The sequence below is a fragment of the Ptychodera flava genome, chromosome 13 (assembly GCF_041260155.1).
Source record: "Ptychodera flava strain L36383 chromosome 13, AS_Pfla_20210202, whole genome shotgun sequence".
Taxonomy (NCBI): Eukaryota; Metazoa; Hemichordata; class Enteropneusta; family Ptychoderidae; genus Ptychodera; species Ptychodera flava.
In genome coordinates, this window is record NC_091940.1 from 8823184 (window position 1) to 8847086 (window position 23903).

The window sequence follows — 23903 nt, forward strand, 5'->3', positions numbered from 1 at the left end:
TACAAACAGGTACCTTCTCACATCTATAAGACAGCCAAATCAGAAAACTGCGTTAGTCACTTCGTTTGTCTAGAGGACGTTTATTTCTTTAAGAGTTGTGAAGAAATTCTCGCTCGATGACAACTTTTTGGCTTTGGATCTTTTTCATTAGGTTTTCATTTTATCTATTTTTGAAAATATTTGGTCTCTTATATTTTTAAAGGGATGGACTAGTCGAAACTGCGCCTGCGAAACTTTTCTTTTTTACAAGATATCGAGATATCAACAATGCTGTCAACATTTAAATTTTACCATGTTCATTATAACAAACATGTCTTGACTATCAATCATCAACTTTCAATCATCGATCGCCAACGTTCCTGGAATACAGCCCATACGACCTTTGAGTGCAGTTCCGAAGACCCCCTCCCTTTAAATATGTTTCAACTCTGAACTGTTACTCCCTCTTGCCTACAGCTATTTTGCATTTCAGGATGGCGTGCTACACCCTAGGACAACACCCATCTCTCCTGCCTGCTCGTATCGTAGCACTAGACTTACAAGCGCACATCCAAACTAAACGTGATTCTCAATTGTGTCAAATAGCGTGAAAAAATTACAAATCTGCCGTCTTTGTGTTGACGTTCAAAATCTTCCTCTAACCGTTTTTGCACGTGCACCCAGCTTACAATTGCTTGTCGATACTAATGTACAATCACAGAGTAATATCATAGACAACACTGGCAACACTTGCATGCCTTTTGTTCCATGGTCGTCTCGGTAGACTATTGGCTTTTCATATTAAAATGAGCTTCAAAGGTGTTAAACTTTTTGGAGGCTTGGTTTGTGGTTGATAATTACACGAGATTATGCGAAACATACGACGAGATGGCATCGTACTGCCAGTCGCGTAGCAACCATAGTTACTTTGTGAGCTCTCAGGCCAGAAACACTGCCTCACGCCAATCAAAACATAACACGCCAGCAGTTTCATAAACATGTCCTTTCTTGGCGCACGTGTAAAAGACGGTGTGACTGACCGTAAACCATTGAGTAAAACCAGACAGTATCGATAAAAGACTTTCAAATTGGTTCAAACACACTCATTATATATTCATAAAAATATGAGAGGAATTTTTAAAACGGTAAAACCCACTTTCCTGAAGCTCAAAACACTCGCGTTTTCGCCAGCACATCAATTCCGATCAGCACCACAGGACAACTACAACACAAGCTTTGTCGAACATACTTTCGCTTAACAATTAGTGAAATCCGAAAATTACCGAAGGGTGCATGGTCGGCACTCTTCGGAAAAGAGAGCCAAGAGCTTCGTGAGGCGAGGCAAACATGGACTGCTTACGTAACCGCTCACGCCTTAAACAATAGCTGTTGCCACTCTGTCTATGATATTACTCTGTGGTACAATCAAGGCCCCTGTAACCCCCTAAAGGTCTTTTTGTAAGTACAGGGGTCTTCGCCGTGTACCTAACACAAGCGACTTTGAGCCAGCTGTCGAGGCTGTAAAACTTTCATTTACATAAGACGACAGTCGTAGAGCAAGAAAGCATTCGATTCTTTTGGCAAGCACGGCAAAGTTGATTCCTCTTCTGTGACAGCGAAACGTCATCCACATAGAGGAGGCGAAAGCGACGTCAAAACCCGGTTCCGCAGTCCGAATCGAAACCAATACGAGTAATCGTGATGACAATTTTGGATTTCTCCAAAAATTTCTCAACTTCCAAAAACATTAGAGTCGCACAATCTCTTTGAGACAGAAATCGCCTCCCCTCCTCTGCGAACATCAACAGACGACAGTGCATACCTGCCCCACACTATTTTCATACGTCCGACATCACACACGCAAAATTACGCAACAATATTTAATTTTACTTTCCGTCTGGCCCGTATGAGATCAGATCATTGGCATGCTGATGTTTTACAGGTTGTAGTCAGTGACATAGGGATCCCAGTCATTACTTATTGTTGTTCTTGGTCAATGAAACTAAAGGATACCACTATGATTGTTTGAAAATTCACCATCACTCAATGAACACCGATGGAATTTGTTAAGGTGAGTGGCATTCACCAAACTGACCATTACGAAATGTAAATAAGACGCGTTTTCCATTGTATTTACATATTTTAATATATTTGACTTGTCATTCAAAAATTTCATCAAAAAAGTTACACTCACTTCTTAAAGAATAAGGTTTAAACCTTACAAATATACTATTTTGAAAACCAAAACTACACAGAAGAAATGAGTTGCAGCCTTGCGTGTGTAAAGAACTCATTTTCTGAAGCAATCCGATAAAGAAGGTTTATTTTTAGTTTATTTTTTGCATAAATAGGCAGCAACATACAAACAACACAGATGTAAACATATCAAAAGCAAGACTGAAGTAGATTTGGAACACAGTGAACTTTCATGCAATTCTGAAACGGTATTGCCTTTTTTCTTGTTATGAGGGACGTCACTTGGGAAGCTGATGGATACTTGCTACACCCTGTGCAGCCATAGATGTACATATTCTCTCTCTGTCTCTCTCGTCCAGAATTTTAAAATTTTCAGTACATGTAACCTGTTCAAGACGTCTACTTAACGTTATTTTCCTTACAACTGGTTTGTTTTCGACTATGCCTAATTTGCAGTTGGGAACATTTGTTCGAATAGATACCTCGTCATTTCCCATTTTTTCAATGACCTCACTTGACACACCACGGTGTTTTAAAAGTAATACTGTATACATATATGCTCACACACACACACACACATACATACATACATACATACATACATACATACATACATACATACATACATACATACATACATACATACATACATACATACATACATACATACATACATACATACATACATACATACATACATACATACATACATACATACATACATACATACATACATACATACATATAAGAGGACTGGTTTTCGGATCATACAATGCATTGGGCAAGTTGTTTCGACGAAATGTTTCTGACATTGGATATAAGAATAGCACATTTCAAAGCGTACATATACTAGTTTCTAGAAATGGCAATATGACAGAATGCTTATAGGCTCTGGATAACACTACAATGTCTGTGATGACTTTCCCATTTAGAAGTCGATAATTTATAGTTTACATCCTTAATTCAATCCTACGTGTCGCCAGGATTTATCTCACTCACTGTTGTCCACTTCAAGAAATGCTCAGGCAGTTTCTTGAATATTTCTCTCACAAGCATATCTTCACTGATCGGTTGTCCAGTCTCATTAAGGAAGTCTGACGCGTGGACAAGCTGCAAGAGGAAAACATGGGAAAGAAAGTTGATGGTAGGCCCTACCAGAGGCTGATCTAATATTTAGCAGAACAAAGGCGAAATATATCATTTCCATGCATTTAGACCACGTATTAATCATGGTTCATTGTGTTATATTGAAGAGGTAGAAACGCAATGGTGTAGTGATAATAATAATTTTCTATCAGCACCCCATGTTCCCATGTTGTCAATACTGAGATTGTGATGGGCAGTAGCAAATTAGTGTCATACTGGTTCAACTCTGGTCGTCAAAAAACATTTCCGAATACAGTGCAAGCCAAAACCTTTGCAATATTAAAGCTACCTACTACATGTATAATGATCCTAAAGCATAGGGGTTTCTTTTGAAAAGGCCAAGGAATTCGGCATGCGCACAAAAATACTCACTCCCCTTTGCCTAACACTGACATGTGGTCCCACATATCCTCTCATGTTTCAGTTTCATTGCTGAATACTGCACGCACCTTGAATTCACACAAGCTCACCACGAGTCTGACCATGCACAAATACCATACAGCAAAAGTTGCAATCTTTGTAACAAGACACTGTGTAATGCAACCTAAGAATATTGGTAATAACATAACGCAAAACTGCGATAACTTGCGTTCATTCTAAAGCTGGCAAACTTTTACATGTATATCATACAAGCGCCATGCATTGATTGGATCTTTCCAGGTGACAAAAAAGAGGTGACTCCGTAAGCTTGCTTACATGCAACATATCATCGACAGTCCGTTCATGTTCGCTGGACACCTCAGTCACTTCTGGATAAAAAAAACACATTTACATCAAAGTGAGTCCATGGAGCGTTTGTTATTAGGCGTATATTAAAGGTAACCATGATCAGCACACCAGAATTAGCGTGTCAAAGGTAAAGTTTTAGGCCTTTGACATTTACAATTTTGTCATGATGGCAGACCTACTGAAATATACTGAGGGCGCTGTTCTGCCGACTTTCGGGTGAGCGTTTTCTATACAGCATTCGATGGAATACAAGTTACAGCTAACGTTGACGCAACACTTGACGAAATCATCAGTAGCGCAATAACTATCTAATAATCATTCCAAATTAATTGATCTAGTCCGAATACAACTTCATCAATCCGTGTGATAAAATCCTTTCCACGTCTTATGGTCGCAAGTGTGTTACACACTGCATAAGATGCTCGCATCCTTGAGTGTTTGTCAAGTGCTGGGCACCTCGGTGCACGGAAGAAAGACCAGGTGAACGATTCTTACGATTTTCAACAATCAAAATATTTGGTTGTCAAGTCTGTCAACGTTTGTGCCATTATGTCAGAATTTTCAGTGTAATTTTACAGGTCAATGATAACGACTGAAGAGAACGTCTTTTCAACTAATTTCGAGTTCGCTAAGGATGTCATTTTCTGGGTCATTGAACTCACCTTGTTCTGTGAACTCACCAAATCCGAGAACAATGACTGAAATCGGTAACGAACACACCTGTGTATTGAAATGACAAAAGCCATTACATACTCAGTCTTGTAAAAGATGTAAATGTGTTATGGAAGCCATCGTTTTGCAACTTTTGAATTACAGAACCAAATCGTCTCAGTACCTTAAACCTTTCCGCAAAGTTTTGTTTTGTGTGGCTCGATAGTACAGGAATTACTTACATGTTTTAAAGCGTCTCTTAATTTGCTCTGCGTGCCATCCGAAAAGTTGTTAGCGAAGACCAGTACAGCATGGTAACGTATTCCTTCGCCGTTTGCAGCAGTATGGCTACATGAAGAAAAATTCAGAAACATACATATACATATAAACAGGCGGAACAGTTATTCGCCAAGTACAAATAATGCGATCCTTGTAGATTTTACGCTAAAGAAATCACTTTCGTTGTACGGGCTTTGAGCAATTTGAAGACACGTGGGTGTTTTATGAGTGTTTGTTTGTTGCTGTGGGTGCCAGTGGTACTCACAATATTTGTGTCGCTCAAGTTGAATATATCTACCATTCTGTACTCCAAATATTGACTCATATCGAGGGATTTTTCTCTCCTAAGTTTGGAATTAACTATAGGTCATTAACAATGTGGTCGACGCATCTTTAGCTTTACTTTGAACAAAAAGTCGACCCATATTTAAGGGTTTTTCCTGAAAAGTGACCCAGTTTGGCGGCACATATCCACACACCTTTCTGTGGGAATACCTGGGGTTTGTTGGCGTTGCCTGAGTATGTCGGCATACGGTAAATGCAAGGCCAGGGGTAGAGCGCCCTATTTGCTAACAGCTTGAAACCACTCCTGTGTTGAGTTGTAATTAAAACATACTTTTTGATATGCTCTATGAGAGATATGACGTCATTACTGCAGCACACTTCCTCTGAGCTTCGCGAATCTGACCCTAGGACTTTAATTATGTCTTCTACATCGCTACGCATAAATGTCGGGTCTTTCTGTAAACGAAAGAGGATAAAATAAAGTTACTAGTAACTTGACGAACAAAAGTCAGTTTTGGAATCCTAGAAAAAAACTGAATCTCAGTCAAAAGCAAATACGTCACCTTGAGTATTTCAATTGCAGGCAAAAGAAGCCATTTTTGTTGGGAATACACTTACCACGTAAAATTTGCTACTACTTTCATTGTCTTCAATACTCTCCCTGAATCCAAACATCTTGATGGCGTCAGTCTTGTTGTAGTACTCAAGCGTTGAGGCCAATGACACCAACACAGTTTTGTAATGCCTGTATTCATCTGTAAGAAACACGAAAAGTAGTGCCTTTGTATACAAGAGACGAATGTTAAATCAAGGGATTCCTTCTGTTTTAAAACCCTTTTCGAAACTTTCACTGATCCAAACACGCAATTAGACATTATATATTGGCAACTCTCTACAGTGCTTGTGGGATCGCAAAGTATTTGCTTTCAAAACACTTATGAAATCGCAAATGTTTTCAAAACACTTGTGAATGTGTAAAGTATGTGCAGTCAAAAACACTTGTGAAATCACAAAGTACTTGCTGTCAAATAATCTCATTCTCTCATTCTCTAAACCTGATAACGCAGCCGAGTTTCACTGCAATGCAACATAATTTTACTGGTAGCTGTGAGCCCTACTGGTTTCTTTATTTTGAAAACCACATGTAAATAATGTAATACGGCCAACATAATTTCTTAAACAAATCAACATGGCTATTACCTCCAGGCATAGCGCAGTCGAAAGCAAGTGAAAAGATTATCTTGGAACCAGCTTGGATATAATCACTGAATGATTGCCTTTGTTCAATCTCGCATTTGACGAGAACGAGACTTCCTGAGTTGTCGTAATTTTTATCCGTATCCACTTTTTCCGGTTTGGTAATCTGAAATGATTATCAAAAAATCGTACCGACTTTTAGTTCGACAGTTTGATTTGCGCTCTGCAATAGTTTGGCAATGGAACGCTAGCTAGAGTGTGACCAAATTCTGAACTGCCGGAGGAATATTACATGGAACACGATATTGGAACTAATTTGGGATAATTGGATCTCCATATTTTTCAAATTTCTCAACATTGTTAGGTCCCTATGGCTGAATGTTGCAATATTACAAATTACTTATAAGAATAAGTGTATAACTTAAAAAGAAAAGCAAATGAGCGTACTTTTTCCAGACTGAACAGACATTACTTCACCATCAAATTATCCTAAATTAGTTCCAATCGTGTTATGCTGAATGTCAAAGTAACATAACAGACAGTAAATAGTTTCCACCACAACTGTTTATAGAGAGAACATTTTGTCGCTGTGTTCATTTGGCGAAATGTGAATCATTTCGGGAAAATTAATATACGCATGCGCCTTAGCGGTACAACCTAATCTATTGTACCATGTTGTACCATTGGAGTTACTTTTGAACTTAGCAATCTCTACGGTCTCGGGTAATATTCGCAACGTTAATGTGTCGTAAGTACTAAATATCTATCTGATATCACCAAGCAACAGGGATCGGAAAATTTATTTGATGGGAGAAGTGACAAGCTACAGCGGCCCTGGTCTTCGCATTCCGCATTTGCTGTTCGTTAAAATCTTATGTTTTATCGAATCGAAGTCATGAGAATAGAAATAACTACTCCAAAAAACACACGCCTTTAACGTTTTTGCGTACTAGGCAGGAGGCAGCTGAGATGACTGACATCTTTGTATTGTGCAGAACAAGAGCAGGGACGGATACTTCGCCAATAATGATGACAGGTGCACAGCAATCATACTGGTAAAGACAAATGAAAACGGATGATGTTTGTTATTTCTTACCTTGTAAACATTTGATTCACCAGGTCCATCTTTTAGAGAAGCCAGCGTCATTTCACATTCACCCGCATATTCGTCACTTCAGCACAACAAAACAAACCAAAACAAAACAGCAATTATCGTTGAAAGCAAGACCACGTCAATATGTAGTCCTAATAAAATAATTAAGACAGCTTCTCTACCATCACACCAAACTCGCGGGCGTCTCTAGGTACAAAGACCGGCCCCATTGAAACTACGATTTTCCGCTTTGCTAAATCACAATCATAATGAATGAAAAAGTCAGACGATCATACTCTACATACCTTGATGTCTTGTTCCAATCCCAGCAGTTAACGATGATCTTACGGTCATAGTTATTGGCACAGAGCATGCGCACTGGAATTGTGAACTCTTTCCAAGACGGGTTGAGTGTCTTTTTTATGATTTCAGTCCGGTATACAATGGTTGTACTATAATACAATGTTCAATATTATTCGTTAATGCGACACGTATGTACATGAATGAGTCACCTATACATACTTCTGATATTTTGCACCCTCGTTTATAACGTGTGTATATATATATATAATATATATATACATACATACATACATACATACATACATACATATATACATACATGTATTTGTGAAATTAGAAACTATCTGTTCATTCTGTTCATTCTATGCTTCTAATCCTGCACATGTTCTTTGCGATACTTAAATATGCCGCATGCGCAGAAACTGGTTTTATGAGAAGCTTGATTACATAAAACAGTGAATGGATGGATGGCAACTTTTTAAACGAGCAAGGAATAGCCTATAAACAGCGTATCACAGAATTCTATCTCTTTTTCCCTTCCAATTTACAATTCAATTAGTGCGTATCAATTATCAGCATCTACAATATCATCTGATGATAAGATGTCAAACAAGAGTTGGAAAAATCAATCAGTTTGCCAAAATTTGATGATATCAGTTTCTACCTTCTATCACGATTGGTCCGGTAGAAGGTCAAGTATGGGTCAGATTTCCCAAATGTATCCATCTTATCCAACCCAAAAGCTTGGAACTGCAAGGTAACGACATCCTACAGACAAAATAGTACTTTAGATTCAATGGTCCTTCATAAACGAACAAGCACACACAACATCTACGCTTTATACACACCGGCCACCTTGGTGACAACAACAGCTCCCGGCCAGGGCTTTGAAGACAGTCTGGATTTTTCTTTAGTTGTATACATAGCTTTTGTTTACAGTTTAAATTTCCATAACTGTTATTAATTTTGAAATGGTACCCATCGCTCACAGCGATCATGCTATCGTAGGGCCTTTGGAGTTGATACACGTAATTTTGTTGCTTACATCGAGTTTTGGTCAGGCCGCGACTCCTACAGTGCAGGCCTCTGGAATCTGACAATAGAGGGCGCTCTGACAGATCGAATCCCCTGGTAGGGCCGAAGAATATTATATACTGTAAAGTGTTGTAATACAAAACTTACGTTGGAGTCACCAATATCTTCAACTGTAACGCAAAGGGAGCCACAGTCACGCCGCCTTTGTTTACCTTTGTACCTGTTAAAATACAAATTTTAATGGCGCTAGTGGCAACCACCATAAACGATGCTCTAAACAACTCAATAGCATATCTGAGGTGACGAAGCTTCACGGACCAGGTGATCTAAAATTCGAAATCAGATGGCAAATTTTAATGTAAGCCACGTTTACGTTAATTGGGTAAAACTAAGTCCTCGGCCTCGGTATCTACTTACAGGATCGGTTTTTCGAGTCTTCTGCTATCAACAATTTCTTCCAGAGTACAGAAAACTTCACCAAGGCAATCCTAGTAGGAACGGAAGAAGGGAAAGAAAAAAATCAACGGGAATTTACTAAAAACAAACGAACTTTCTGAGACTGCAAGGTGAATTTTCTACAGCCCGGTAATTTCATTTCATTGAAGTATGACCTAAAGGCCAATGATGGAAACAACATATATTTTAATGCCTAATTAATAGCACAAAGAAATAAACAAGAGAAGGTAGACTGTACAAAAAGCAATCTGTATGAGTGGGATGTAAGATATGTAAAACTCAGCAGCGAAATTGAAAGTGTACGTGTATCGCCTTTAACGTTGTATCACAGGAGGTGTGTCTGTAGCGCAATCTGTGACCTTTACACATACGCGAGAACCTCGTTTGAAGGAGGTGGTTATTGGCATTCAATGAAGAAATTCAGTTTTGAATGCGCAGGTTTTATTATCTACGATGCCATTCTGTTACTAGTTTGTAGTTCCAATGTATCTCCAAGCTTGGATCATCGGAGACAATTTCCACCCAGGTCGAGACTTTACCAATTCTCTTACACGTTGTGACGGAAAATGTACAGTTGTTCGATGAGCTGTCTTTGTAAACGTTGTTATGAAAGATTCAACGCTAACTTTTCTTATAAACACAATATCAGCACGGGTATATGGAGGGAACTTGATCATGATATTAGTTACCTAGGTTCGGTTGATTTTTATGTATCGCCGCTAAGTTTGTTGTTTTATGCGTGATAAGACGTTTCATACAACTGAGCAGCCGTGTGCAGCGTGAAAACTTGTGATTAAAAGCTAAATATTTTTTATCATATTGCTTCAGTGGAATCGAGAGAAAACGACATATCATCGATAACTGAGATTTGCGCGCTTCGATATCAATCAGAACTAACTTGACGCCGTCTGAGGATGCGGACGTCGCTATAATAGCGACTAGTTTGCATGACGATGCTGCCAATAACAGTCGTCGATATGTGTCGTTCACTGTTTATGCCTTGCGCTATACAGCGCAGCCACATCGTAAAATTCGGCAAGGAGCTAGACTATTTTAGCATTATTTTTTGGAGCACACCTGGCCGGAGAAAAAATGGACCAGCCTGCTCCACCGTGGAAACAACAGTGTTCCCCAGGGACCGTCCTGTACCTTTTGGAAACAACTGGACCCTCTCAGTATAATGTTGATTTGTAAAATTGTCCGTGCGGGCACAGTCTACCTCAGTTATACGTTTTATGGTTTTATAAGTGGCGGATATTTTTACACGATAAAATTATTGAAGTAAATTTGCGAAACGACAGAGCAACTTATTAAATGAATCTGTTTTGATAATCGATTGCTAGCATGGGAGTTAACCTACGTGTTTACTGAGACGTCGGCTAGTCGAGTCTTGATCGTAGCTGAAAAACAAAACAAACACAAAGACATGTCTGAACATAAAGGGCGTATATCATATTTAATAAACGTGCGCAATGTAATTACAAATTACCGTCAGTTGTATTGCAACTTCAGCACAGGTAGATGAAAACTCATAAATACCGGCTTTGTAGCGTTAGCGACGTAAGTATGATAGATTCTAAATACTTGAGGCACTATGGCTGTTGCTATAATAAATACGCATGCGTTATTTGATCTGTGACTGCTCCCTTGTTACTTAGGCCGCATCGAGTGACGTATGTGGTTGTCAAAAAATGCAACACCTGGTTGCATCTGTGATGGTCAATGAAACGTGGCAACTGCAACGGTTTCCCCAGACCAGTCGACGTTCATAATCTTTAATCAATGAACTTGGCAAAAACTTGAAAGGTTGACAACAAACTGAGATATCTGGCTAGCACGGCTTGTTGACACATTACAAGCGTTAACACTTTTATATACAGATATCAAAATGTCCTGGACAGTTTTCAACTGTGGTTATGGTTTTAACAGTTATGTGTTGGGGGCGTGTCGCGTGACGCGCGAACCATTACAAACTGCTCTTGTGATGGTGGTTTCCAATCATGGTGGCTGAGCGATACTTATGATAACGATCACTTTCCAGTGACTTTCTGCAAAAAAATGAGGCAAAGCTACATACACTTCGAATTTTAGCTGTTGTACTTCCTGGTGAAAATAGTCGATTTTAAATTTCTTCACGAAATCGGGATTTAGTGTGTCCTTTATAGCTTCAGTCCTGTCAACCTGCAATAAGATAATGACATGTACAAAAAAGTTATTCCTATTTTATGCACGCCCCAGAAATCGTCACGCCGCGCTTTCGTTTGTGAATAAACCGGGAAGCCGAGCGAGTAGTTCGCATTTAAATGAAAGTATAGCACGTACACGTGAATGATTGGCAAAGCCATTGATAATCTGATGAATCATAATTTATCTGCAATGTTATAACAATTGCTGTAGCTCTTCATATATTTTCATCGTCGCCCTTGTTCCTGTACATTAATACGTTTTTCTTCTCCTGCCTACAGCACGTTGAAATATTGATATATGAATTCTCTTCCGGGATAAAATTAAGTCGTTCACCTACGATGATATAAGACAATGCGCACATAGGCTGCGTCCACATGTCAAAACACTGTACTCTTTGACATGGTTATGTGAGCAGAACAACGGACTTCAGTTTACACACAGAGGAAAAATACTAGAAAATACATCACATGTTGCAGCTGGCAGAGCTCTCTGAAAGCATCCTCTTCCACAACCCACAAAAATCGAAGCAAACAAACAAAAAACCCCATCCGAATAAAAATACAACCGCGGAAGAAAAGCGCCTGTCCACAAGATAATATGTCTTGACGATATACGTCTGGTGTCTTACCTCAACAAACTCTTCAGAATTAAGTTTCTTTTGGAACAGAACACAAACTGAAAACAAATAATATTGCGTTATTTCTAAATTTACATTAACATTTGATGAACACAGATAACATGTTGAATAAGAGAAATTAAATTTCCATCATAAGATAATAATCATGGCAAATTAAGCAAACGCTTTCATCGAAATGCTTCACTGTCCTTCACAAGTACGGCGGAAATATCGTATTTACCGTATGGAATCTTCTAAAAACGATCAGCGAAATTTTCCTCTTGAGTTACTCGTTTCGAACAGGACTTCAAAATGTAAAAGAACTAGGGTCTGAGGTCATTTGTAGTAAAACGCACCAGCCTTATATTTGGTGCTCTGAGATAAATTTGCTTTTGCTATATACTCAACAATTTTAAAAATCATATCTATGTTGAAGTAGAAATATTTAATTCCATGGCTTTGTTACTTATACCATTGTCAAATTGTTGTTTGTAACATGATCATGCGAAATCAGTAGTTTTAGTTGCACAGGGAAAGTATGAGTTTCGGTAAATCTTATAAAAAGCTGCCAAGTGCAGAGCCCAATTCTTATAACATCTTACAATAATTTGACTTACACGGGTCAGATGACGAAAATAAGTCTTTATCCTGAATGTTCCTGCAGAGATAAAACAAAATCTAGTATGATTTGGAAAAACTTTCGGCGGAGCAGCGTGAGAAAAGAGGGCAAAAGTGACCATAGGCGTTGTAAGTCCCGATAAAGCAGTGAGTTCAATCTCATTTCTGTCTACTGTCCTGTGTTGTATTCGGTCTATCGTTCTTTCGAAGGGATCATGGAACGCTAGTGTTGCTGTTGTTGTTTGGGAGTCCTCATTTACCATGGCCAGGGACGGAGCAGCAATACATGTGATGTCACTGTAAGTCGGCAAACTGATGGGGAAAGGCAAGGGTGTCATGTTTGTTTGTTTATCTCGCAGCATGGTCTGAAGTAATATCCCTATCGACGTAAAGTATTACCTGTCCCTGGGGCCAGTAATATATTGCCTTGGCTAACCTACAGAGTTGAAATTTGTCTTGTAATAACACAGACAGAGTGGAAAGGACGGGCACCTGACAACCTCGGCTGAGGTAAGGCCAGCTCAGATAGGCAAGATTTTAAACGAAGAAAGGGAGTGTGCACCTGGATAATTGTATTGCAGATACCGCCCTGTTATTCAAGAAATATGCGCACAAAACTTACCTTGTGAGATAAAAGCAGAGTATATACATGAAGAGTATATTTGATATGGTTTTGATTGAACATTAGTATTTATATTGGAAAGCGAGTAAGAAAATACAAAGTGTTTTGTATTACCACTCCCTCTAAATTAAATAAATAAACAAACCATAAAGTTTACTTCCGTTGAATATCACTGTGCGGTAACAACAGTACAAGAAATGGCTAGCTGCAATATTTAGTCCTTGAGAAGGGATGTTTAGTTTTGTTTCTTTTTTGCCTCTCCCTTACCAAAGGGCGCTGGGCACCTAGACCTGAGTAATTTGCAATTTTCACTTCCCTGCACAGTCGTACATTCTGCCATTTGGGGTGGTCTAACGGTATACAAAATGCAGTTTTCTGACGGGAAAGTAAATCTATATATGAAAATGACAAGTTTTGCTCGAAAGTAAGCGCCAATGGCGGTTCAGTACAGAATTCGGCGAAAAAAGGCCGGAATCTGTGACCAGAGGGAATGAGAGAGAAAGAGAAAATATCAAAACATTTACACTTGGTGTACCCGGAAAATGACAGAAAACTGAGACGGCAGCATTGATTGCTTTCCAGGGACAATGGGGGATGGGGGCGGTTGCCTTTGTATTACCCCTATTTGTAACAATCAACCCTATTTGTAACAAAATTTAATTTTCAAAAAAACTTTGCCGTATATGTTGAAATATTAATAAAATATGCATATTTGTATGTTTGAGGGCAATTTTCTGTTTTTTCCTTGTCAAAACTCATTTTTCCGAAACTGCTTTTGTTACAAATTGGGTTGATTGTTACAAATAGGGGTGACATGTGTCAACCCTATTTGTAACAATCAACCCTATTTGTAACAAAACCTAAATTTCAAAGAAACTTGGCCGTATTTGATGAAATCTTGATGAAATATACATATTAGTATGTTCGGGGGCAATTTTCTTTGTTTTCCTTGTTGAAACTCATTTTTCCGAAAATGCTCGTGAGATTAAATTTCGTTGTGCAGGTTCCTAGGGATAAGAGCCCTACTCGTAAGATGTAATCAAGTCGTGCAGATACATGCCAAAGGTTTGTTTTGGGGCGATTTCACCATTTTCGGTCAAAAATGTTAAAAATCTTGTTTTCTGACCAAAATCATACTAAACCTATATGGGGTTAACTTTTGTTACAAATTGGGTTGATTGTTACAAATAGGGTTGACGTGTCAACCCTATTTGTAACAAAATTTAACCAACTTGAAACTAAACCTAATTTTCTACAAAACTTGGCCGTATTTGATGAAATCTTGATGAAATGTACATATTAGTATGTTTTGAGGCAATTTTTATTTTTTCCTTGTCGAAACTCATTTTTTCCGAAAATGCTCGTTAGATTAACTTTCGTTGTGCAGGTTGCCTAGTATAAGAGGCCTACTCGTAAGATATAATCGAGTTGTGCAGATAGATTTGTTTCGGGGCAATTTTCCCCAATTTCGGTCGAAAATGTTAAAAATCTTATTTTCTGACCGAAATCATACTAAACCTATATTGGGTTAACTTTTGTTACAAATTGGGTTGATTGTTACAAATAGGGTTGACGTGTCAACCCTATTTGTAACAATCAACCCTATTTGTAACAAAATTTAACCAACTTGAAACAAAACCTAATTTTCAAAAAAACTTGGCCGTATTTGATGAAATCTTGATGACATATACATATTAGTATGTTTTGGGGCAATTTTTATTTTTTCCTTGTCGAAACTTATTTTTCCGAAAATGCTCGTTAGATTAACTTTCGTTGTGCAGGTTGCCTAGTATAAGAGGCCTACTCGTAAGATATAATCGAGTTGTGCAGATAGGTTTGTTTCGGGGCAATTTTCCCCAATTTCGGTCGAAAATGTTAATAATCTTGTTTTCTGACCGAAATCATACTAAACCTATATGGGGTTAACTTTTGTTACAAATTGGGTTGATTGTTACAAATAGGGTTGACGTGTCAACCCTATTTGTAACAATCAACCCTATTTGTAACAAATTTAACCAACTTGAAACTAAACCTAATTTTCTACAAAACTTGGCCGTATTTGATGAAATCTTGATGAAATGTACATATTAGTATGTTTGAGGCAATTTTTTTTTTTCCTTGTCGAAACTTTTTTTCCGAAAAAGCTCGTTAGATTAACTTTCGTTGTGCAGGTTGCCTAGTATAAGAGGCCTACTCGTAAGATATAATCGAGTTGTGCAGATATATGCCAAAGGTTTGTTTTGGGGCAATTTTCACCATTTTCGGTCAAAAATGTTAAAAATCTTGTTTTCTGACCGAAATCATACTAAACCTAAATGGGGTTAACTTTTGTTACAAATTGGGTTGATTGTTACAAATAGGGTTGACGTCTCAACCCTATTTGTAACAATCAACCCTATTTGTAACAAAATTTAACCAACTTAAAACTTAACCTAATTTTCTACAAAACTTGGCCGTATTTGATGAAATCTTGATGAAATGTACATATTAGTATGTTTTGGGCAATTTTTGTTTTTTCCTTGTCGAAACTCATTTTTCCGAAAATGCTCGTTAGATTAACTTTCGTTGTGCAGGTTGCCTAGTATAAGAGGCCTACTCGTAAGATATAATCGAGTTGTGCAGATAGATTTGTTTCGGGGCAATTTTCCCAATTTCGGTCGAAAATGTTAATAATCTTGTTTTCTGACCGAAATCATACTAAACCTATATTGGGTTAACTTTTGTTACAAATTGGGTTGATTGTTACAAATAGGGTTGACGTGTCAACCTAATTGTAACAATCAACCCTATTTGTAACAATCAAGCCTATTTGTAACAAAATTTAACCAACTTGAAGCAAAAAACCTAATTTTCTACAAAACTTGGCCGTATTGGATGAAATCTTGATGAAATATACATATTAGTATGTTTTGGGGCAATTTTTATTTTTTACTTGTCGAAACTTAGTTTTTCCGAAAATGCTCGTTGATTAACTTTCGTTGTGCAGGTTGCCTAGTATAAGAGGCCTACTCGTAAGATATAATCGAGTTGTGCAGATACATGCCAAAGGTTTGTTTCGGGGCAATTTTCACCATTTTCGGTCAAAAATGTTAAAAATCTTGTTTTCTGACCGAAATCATACTAAACCTATACGGGGTTAACTTTTGTTACAAATTGGGTTGATTGTTACAAATAGGGTTGACGTGTCAACCCTATTTGTAACAATCGACCCTATTTGTAACAATCAACCCTATTTGTAACAAAATTTAATAATTTTGTAAAAAAACCTAATTTTCAAAAAACTTGGCCGTATTTGATGAAATCTTGATGAAATATGCGTATTTAGGTCTATATTTTGGGAAATATGTCGTTTTTCAAAAAAATATGTTTTCTAAAATTGCGAGGTGGTTTGTTTTGAAATTTGGTATACAGGTTTCTGGAGATAATTCCTCCAAGGCGTGTTGAATTGTGCTGATCTATTCACGACTCTTTTTGGGAATTTCGCCATTTTTGCTAAAAAAACAGGTCAAAAATCTTCTTCTTAGAATCCACTCGTCCTATTGCTTTGACATTTTGTATGAAGGTTCCTTGTGGTGACGTTTTACCTAATTTTCAGATAATTCATCACAGATACGGCCTTGGCATTTGTTTGGATTCATTTGAACCCTCAATGCCGCTGCTTTAATTTATACACTTGTTGTTTATTGTAGGCTCTTGTTGGTTGTTTCGGCAAAAGGGTTTTTATTGCTTCCCACTTATCAAGTTCTTCCAAATATTTTGACGGGCTTCTTTTTTATCCTTTGTTTTGATATGTGTTGAGCCTAAATGTTGTTGTGAAGATCAAGTCATTTTATGTTGTGAATGTTTGTTTGTTGTTTTTCTATTTACAGTTTTGAGTATGGTTTCTGTTTGGTTTATGTTGCCGTGCATTCTCTGTCTATTAATTTGCTTGTGAAGAATGCTACATTTTTTCTTGAAATCGATTGGGTATTGCATGTAGGCGAGTATCTAAGAATTTTGCCTTTGATGGGTCCCTTAAAGGTTGGTTTTGGTTGATCCTCTGAGCAGGCATTGGAACGTTCCAGTTGGTTTTGCATTTGTTTTAATATCAAGAATGATTTCTTAGTTTTGCTTTTAGCCCTGAAATATTTCAACGTCGGAAAATAATGTTTTTTTATGTATTTCTCAACTGTAAATTCAAATGTTGAATGCATTTCCAGTGTCAGTAGTGTCATGAAGTCTACAACCATTTTAATATTCAAATTGAATATTCGTCAGTTTGTATAACCTGCTGAAGGGAGATTTTCACTGACAATTAACTAGGAGACAGAGACACAAGGGTAATTTCCCACTCGATGTTGCTGCCGAGCGCTGATGGATAAGTAACCCTATGACCTTTGATGAAGGGATGAGTCAAGTGCATGGCATATTTCGTATCATAAACCTCAAGAGGTAGACTATCATAAACGATGTTATTATCTGCATCGGCCGCACCACTTCTTAGATTCGGAGATTTTCATTCTGAATACTCTTCAGAATCACGTTTCATCTCTACTTTTTATGTTCATAGGGATCACGATAACATTCAATAACATTATGATTACTAAGATCGAGAAGTATCTGTCCCTCGAATTCTAAAACAATGCACTTGATTATATTTTTATGATATTCTGAACTACTCGGTTATTTGGGTGACCGATACTATAAGGTCAAATACCAGATCGAAGGTATCTGGAACATAAACGACTCCACTCTCTAACTTTGGACACCGTATGTGTAGTGTCTCACCTATCTGTGCCTGGCTTGGGTTATGAGTAACTACATGATGGGTCCTTTCTGCCTTAATTCATATGGTTTCGGCTGCTGAAGCTTGATAAAATTATCGATTTTACGGCATTGTCATTGCTGTACGGCATTATTAGTGGAGTAATACAGAGAAAAATACGACTGAAGGAGGAAAAAATATAGAACTCGAGGGCGACATTATTGAAAGTTTTTAAAATTTAAAGTTTGATGATGATTTAAGTTACTATGAAGCATCCTTTACAGAGGCCTACCAAAGTCTCGGTGGCCTGCAGATGGATAGGATAGGCAAAAGAAATAAGTTGTCCTGTTCCGATAACCCGACCTACCCTATTTTTTAGACTGCGACCCTAAACTTTTAGCAACGTAAACACGGAAGAAACAAAAAGACATAAAACCCCCGTAAAATCACGTGTTCGTCACCTGATATTTGATTTTTGCTTGGGACGTCGACGTCTTTTATGTAATTAGTCCTTTAATATGTATGATACGCTTTTTCTGGAAATGTTGTGGTAAGTGTTAGATCGCCCTGAACCCCTGAAAAGTGCATATTTAAAAAAAAATATTGGGGAAAAGAAAACCAGCCGACCTAACTGCCCTATTTTGAAACCATGTTATTGGAAGAGCAAAATTTATGTTTTAAGTGTTACAAATAGCGTTAACTTTTGATACAAATAGGGTTAGTATGACTTCTGTCAGAAAAGAAGATTTGTTTTGCATTTTAGACCAAAATTGGTGACTGATGCCCCCACCAAATTTTGGTTTTGCATGTATCTGAAAAACATGATTACCTCTTAGATGGAGGCCTTTTTATCCCTAGAAACCTGCACGCCGAAATTTTATCTAATGAGTAGTTTTAAAAAAAAATGAGTTTCGACAAGGAAAAAACAAGGAAAATTGCCCCCGAACATACTAATATGTATATTTCATCAAGATTTCATCAAATACGGCCAAGTTTTTTTGAAAATTAGGTTTTGTTTCAAGTTGGTTAAATTTTGTTACAAATAGGGTTGATTGTTACAAATAGGGTTGACACGTCAACCCTATTTGTAACAATCAACCCAATTTGTAACAAAAGTTAACCCCATATAGGTTTAGTATGATTTCGGTCAGAAACAAAGATTATTAACATTTTCGACCGAAATTGGGGAAAATTGCCCCGAAAAAAAACTATCTGCACAACTCGAATATATCTTACGAGTAGGCCTCTTATACTAGGCAACCTGCACAACGAAAGTTAATCTAACGAGCATTTTCGGAAAAAATGAGTTTCGACAAGAAAAAATAAAAATTGCCTCAAAACATACTAATATGTACATTTCATCAAGATTTCATCAAATACGGCCAAGTTTTGTAGAAAATTAGGTTTAGTTTCAAGTTGGTTAAATTTTGTTACAAATAGGGTTGATTGTTACAAATAGGGTTGACACGTCAACCCTATTTGTAACAATCAACCCAATTTGTAACAAAAGTTAACCCCATATAGGTTTAGTATGATTTCGGTCAGAAAACAAGATTATTAACATTTTCGACCGAAATTGGGGAAAATTGCCCCGAAAAAACCTATCTGCACAACTCGATTATATCTTACGAGTAGGCCTCTTATACTAGGCAACCTGCACAACGAAGTTAATCTAACGAGCATTTTCGGAAAAAATGAGTTTCGACAAGGAAAAAATAAAATTGCCTCAAAACATACTAATATGTACATTTCATCAAGATTTCATCAAATACGGCCAAGTTTTGTAGAAAATTAGGTTTAGTTTCAAGTTGGTTAAATTTGTTACAAATAGGGTTGATTGTTACAAATAGGGTTGACACGTCAACCCTATTTGTAACAATCAACCCAATTTGTAACAAAAGTTAACCCATATAGGTTAGTATGATTTCGGTCAGAAAACAAGATTATGAACATTTTCGACCGAAATTGGGGAAAATTGCCCCGAAACAAACCTATCTGCACAACTCGATTATATCTTACGAGTAGGCCTCTTATACTAGGCAACCTGCACAACGAAAGTTAATCTAACGAGCATTTTCGGAAAAAATAAGTTTCGACAAGGAAAAAATAAAAATTGCCCCAAAACATACTAATATGTATATGTCATCAAGATTTCATCAAATACGGCCAAGTTTTTTTGAAAATTAGGTTTTGTTTCAAGTTGGTTAAATTTTGTTACAAATAGGGTTGATTGTTACAAATAGGGTGACACGTCAACCCTATTTGTAACAATCAACCCAATTTGTAACAAAAGTTAACCCCATATAGGTTTAGTATGATTTCGGTCAGAAAACAAGATTTTTAACATTTTTGACCGAAAATGGTGAAAATTGCCCCAAAACAAACCTTGGCATGTATCTGCACGACTTGATTACATCTTACGAGTAGGGCTCTTATCCCTAGGAACCTGACAACGAAATTTAATCTCACGAGCATTTTCGGAAAAAATGAGTTTCAACAAGGAAAACAAAGAAAATTGCCCCCGAACATACTAATATGTATATTTCATCAAGATTTCATCAAATACGGCCAAGTTTCTTTGAAATTTAGGTTTTGTTACAAATAGGGTTGATTGTTACAAATAGGGTTGACACATGTCACCCCTATTTGTAACAATCAACCCAATTTGTAACAAAAGCAGTTTCGGAAAAATGAGTTTGACAAGGAAAAAAAACAGAAAATTGCCCTCAAACATACAAATATGCATATTTATTAAATTTCAACATATACGGCAAAGTTTTTTTGAAAATTAAATTTTGTTACAAATAGGGTTGATTGTTACAAATAGGGGTAATACAGCCTTGACTCCGTATTGCAGTCAGAGGTCACTTCGTTCGTACCAGTGAGTTCGTGTCACATTCGATCAAGAGTTCGCTTGGACAGCGGACTAAAATAAAGCCAGTCATAAGCAATGCATTGAATTAGATTGTTTTATGACTCCGGTTACTATCGCCAATTTCTAAAGAGAACGACCAAAGCAGACATTGTGGTCAGAGTCCAAACTTTTTTTTCAAACACAGGAAATTTATGACAGACTCCGTCGAACTTTTAGTGGGAAGGTCTTAGATTTGGTTCAAGTGTGTGATTTGTAAACGTGTGAGAGGGGTGGATGAATTGATTTATTTTCTGTTTCACATCTAACGTGTGAATGTGGTGGACGCGATGAGTGGAGTGAACATGATATAGGGGAGTTACACCCGGAATCACCCGGCAGAAACTACGTCCGATCGCTAGGAAAACCTGACCTGGGCTGCAAAATTTCAATTAGGTGAAATAGAAGATACTTAAGAGGAACTTTTGCAAACGATTTTACTTTTTAAACATTCACCGATTTCAACCAAGTCTAGGTAGACCTATATTAGTCCAAAAAGCTACAAAACAGGAAGGTTCTTCCGAAGAAATGCAATTAGGGAGCCCAAGAAAAACAACAAGGTCATGATGGGGTCAGAATGATTTCCCTCTGAAGAATTTTACTTATTCAATACTATCGAATCTAACTAAAAGAGAGTCACTATCATGGGCCAATTATGGGAAATTTGTTAATTTCATACATACACATATTGTTTAATAATATCAGCTTATCGTAATGCATAGGTTTTATGAAACTGAGTAGGCGATGTCATTATGATATTTTTGAACAAACGAATGTTGATATTTGATATTGAAACTATTCCGAAGAAACTACATTGTTCTCGCCGAGGAAACTTTCAACCTCGGGAATTGGAGAATTACGAAGTTTTAAGGTTTTGTGAAATTTTACAGAGAACATGGAGGTAAAATTTGTTACTGCCTCCATCCATAGGACAACATCGTTTTTATCCGATAGCGTTTTTTGTAGTACCACGGAGGTAAGTGTGGTTCGTTCTCAGCCTGGTGTCGATGGTAACTCCCTTCTACAAGGAAAAGGAAGCACCGTTGTGTAACTGTTCTAAATATATTTACGTTGTTCATTATACATGAACATATTTGATGTGGCCTTGACGAGAAACTGTAGCAACTTTACACAACTTACTATTTTTCAAGCAGTATACATGCCTTTGCTTAATTAGTCAACCATTTTTTGATGGTCTCACAACTCTTCCCCTTTTTGAATAGTTTGTAATGGCCGAAGTCTTGCCGTCCCCCTCCAACACTAAACAATTACATTCGTTATCTACAGTCAATCCATGCCCATGAAAATAGACTTGTTCGGAAGCTGTACATTTTACATCATTCTTTAACAATCACTCAGCAGTCAATGGCTAGACATGACACATTGCTTTCATATATTAGCATAATAGCACAATGACATGCATAAACAGAGTAATATTTATCAATTTGTTATGTAATGAATTCACATGCTCGTTTAGTTCATCAATGGTAATACTTCCATGGTTGGACCATGGAGGGTAGTAGAGGGTTGGCCAAAGCGTCTCTGCACTTTGACAATATACTGTGTTTTGCACTTGAAAAGCGTCGGTTGTAAAGCTGGTAGATTATAATCTCAGACGTAAAAATTTCAGTTTTAATCGTCAAACGCAGATGGGGAGACAGCATGACGAAAGGTCAGTAGCATTTCGCTGACCCCTGACCTATCCAACCAACAGGTCAGTGTTCAGTAGCCACAACAATAAATATCTGGCCATACTAGTACAAAAATGCAAACCTGCGGGACCAGTTTACATGTCGGTAAATAATGGTAATGACGCACAAACTGTGCATCACAGTTCACCGCATTTCTGATTTTGTGTTAGCCTTGCTACAATGTGACGTCAGAGCAACCGACTGGTCAAGTTCAGTCGACGGTGACGGTCAACGGCCATGCCATTTGTTCAACCCAAACAGGGAAGCCCTAGACTTATGCTCACTGACCAGTGCACTTGGTCAGCAATGTTTGAATAACAATGTAGTGTCTTCTTAAGTGCACTGCATAACTCTTGTTAATACCAGCCGCCAGACGGACAACCTAATTCAACCTCAAGGTTCCCACTATGGTGCAAGCCTTCGGCTGAACAATTTAGGTCAGCTGTACGAGTCAATTATTGACGAACACAATAGCGGCATACTACAGATCGTGATTCTGTATATTACGCTTGTAAAATTAAAAGAACCCCACTGGGCAACGTTTGTTCTACATACCACTACTGTTGTAATAGACTCTACCTCGCTGAAACGTGTAATTCAACTTCTGTGAACGGTCCGGTTCCTTCGCAGTTCCCACGGCCACTTGCCATTTCTTACCAGAAATAGTTGACACGATTATCAATTGCGTGATCTCTTTGCGGCACTAATTCACGCGCCATCAATGTATGCATATGTATACTGTGGAAGCTGTCTTGGCAACGGTTTCGATGCTTGGGGGCAGAGTAGGGTACACGCCAATACCGTCGTCGTCAACAAAGTTGTATACGCCTGGTGTTGCGGTGCCAACCTATAGCGGCACTCTCTCCCGTAAATTCGTGTGGAACTTATTATGGATAGAGGGCGTGATTCGAGGCTATCAGCCATCAGAATAACTACAGTATACCAATGGTGTATGGAGATATGTTAAATACCTGGAAGTCACTTAGACTTACAAGAGTGAAATTATCAACATCAAAACAGAATCTTCTTAGTGAAGTTCTGTGGTGTAATGACAATATTATATAAGAATGATGGAAGTGTCCTCTTCTATGAAAAATGGTCAAAGATTGGAATTTTAAGGCTCAAGGACATCTGGAATGATAATAGGAGTGACTGGCTTCAACAA

The 23903-nt window shown here is 37.7% G+C and overlaps 1 protein-coding gene across 2 annotated transcripts; it reads right to left on the reverse strand.

Annotated features, from left to right (window-relative positions):
- Positions 1 to 2110: 2110 nt before the first annotated feature.
- Positions 2111 to 23619, reverse strand: LOC139147324 (copine-5-like). Of its 2 annotated transcripts, XM_070718383.1 has the most exons (17): positions 23318 to 23619; positions 12770 to 12810; positions 12165 to 12211; positions 11427 to 11530; positions 10710 to 10749; positions 9311 to 9381; positions 9041 to 9113; positions 8523 to 8626; positions 7861 to 8007; positions 7559 to 7634; positions 6466 to 6628; positions 5884 to 6020; positions 5597 to 5721; positions 4944 to 5049; positions 4713 to 4770; positions 4018 to 4070; positions 2111 to 3285 (listed from the first exon to the last, which is right to left on the reverse strand). In XM_070718383.1, the coding sequence occupies exons 1-17, from the start codon at positions 23386 to 23388 to the stop codon at positions 3145 to 3147; spliced, it is 1557 nt and encodes a 518-aa protein (XP_070574484.1). In that variant the 5' UTR covers positions 23389 to 23619; the 3' UTR covers positions 2111 to 3144. The 2 variants fall into 2 exon arrangements, with proteins under 2 accessions (XP_070574484.1, XP_070574485.1); XM_070718384.1 differs by lacking the exon at positions 4018 to 4070 and having other exon boundaries at positions 3080 to 3285.
- Positions 23620 to 23903: the final 284 nt, after the last annotated feature.

What these genes read in the sequence shown, in the direction of transcription:
- LOC139147324 (XM_070718383.1), bottom strand. Translation starts at nt 23,388, where the DNA reads ATGGCAAGTGGCCGTGGGAACTGCGAAGGAACCGGACCGTTCACAGAA. An exon ending in CAACAGCTAAAATTCGAAGT is followed by an intron (nt 10,750 to 11,426) that starts GTATGTAGCTTT and finishes TTTGTTTTTCAG; the next exon opens with CTACGATCAAGACTCGACTA. An exon ending in CTCATAGAGCATATCAAAAA is followed by an intron (nt 5,050 to 5,596) that starts GTATGTTTTAAT and finishes TTCTTCATGTAG; the next exon opens with CCATACTGCTGCAAACGGCG.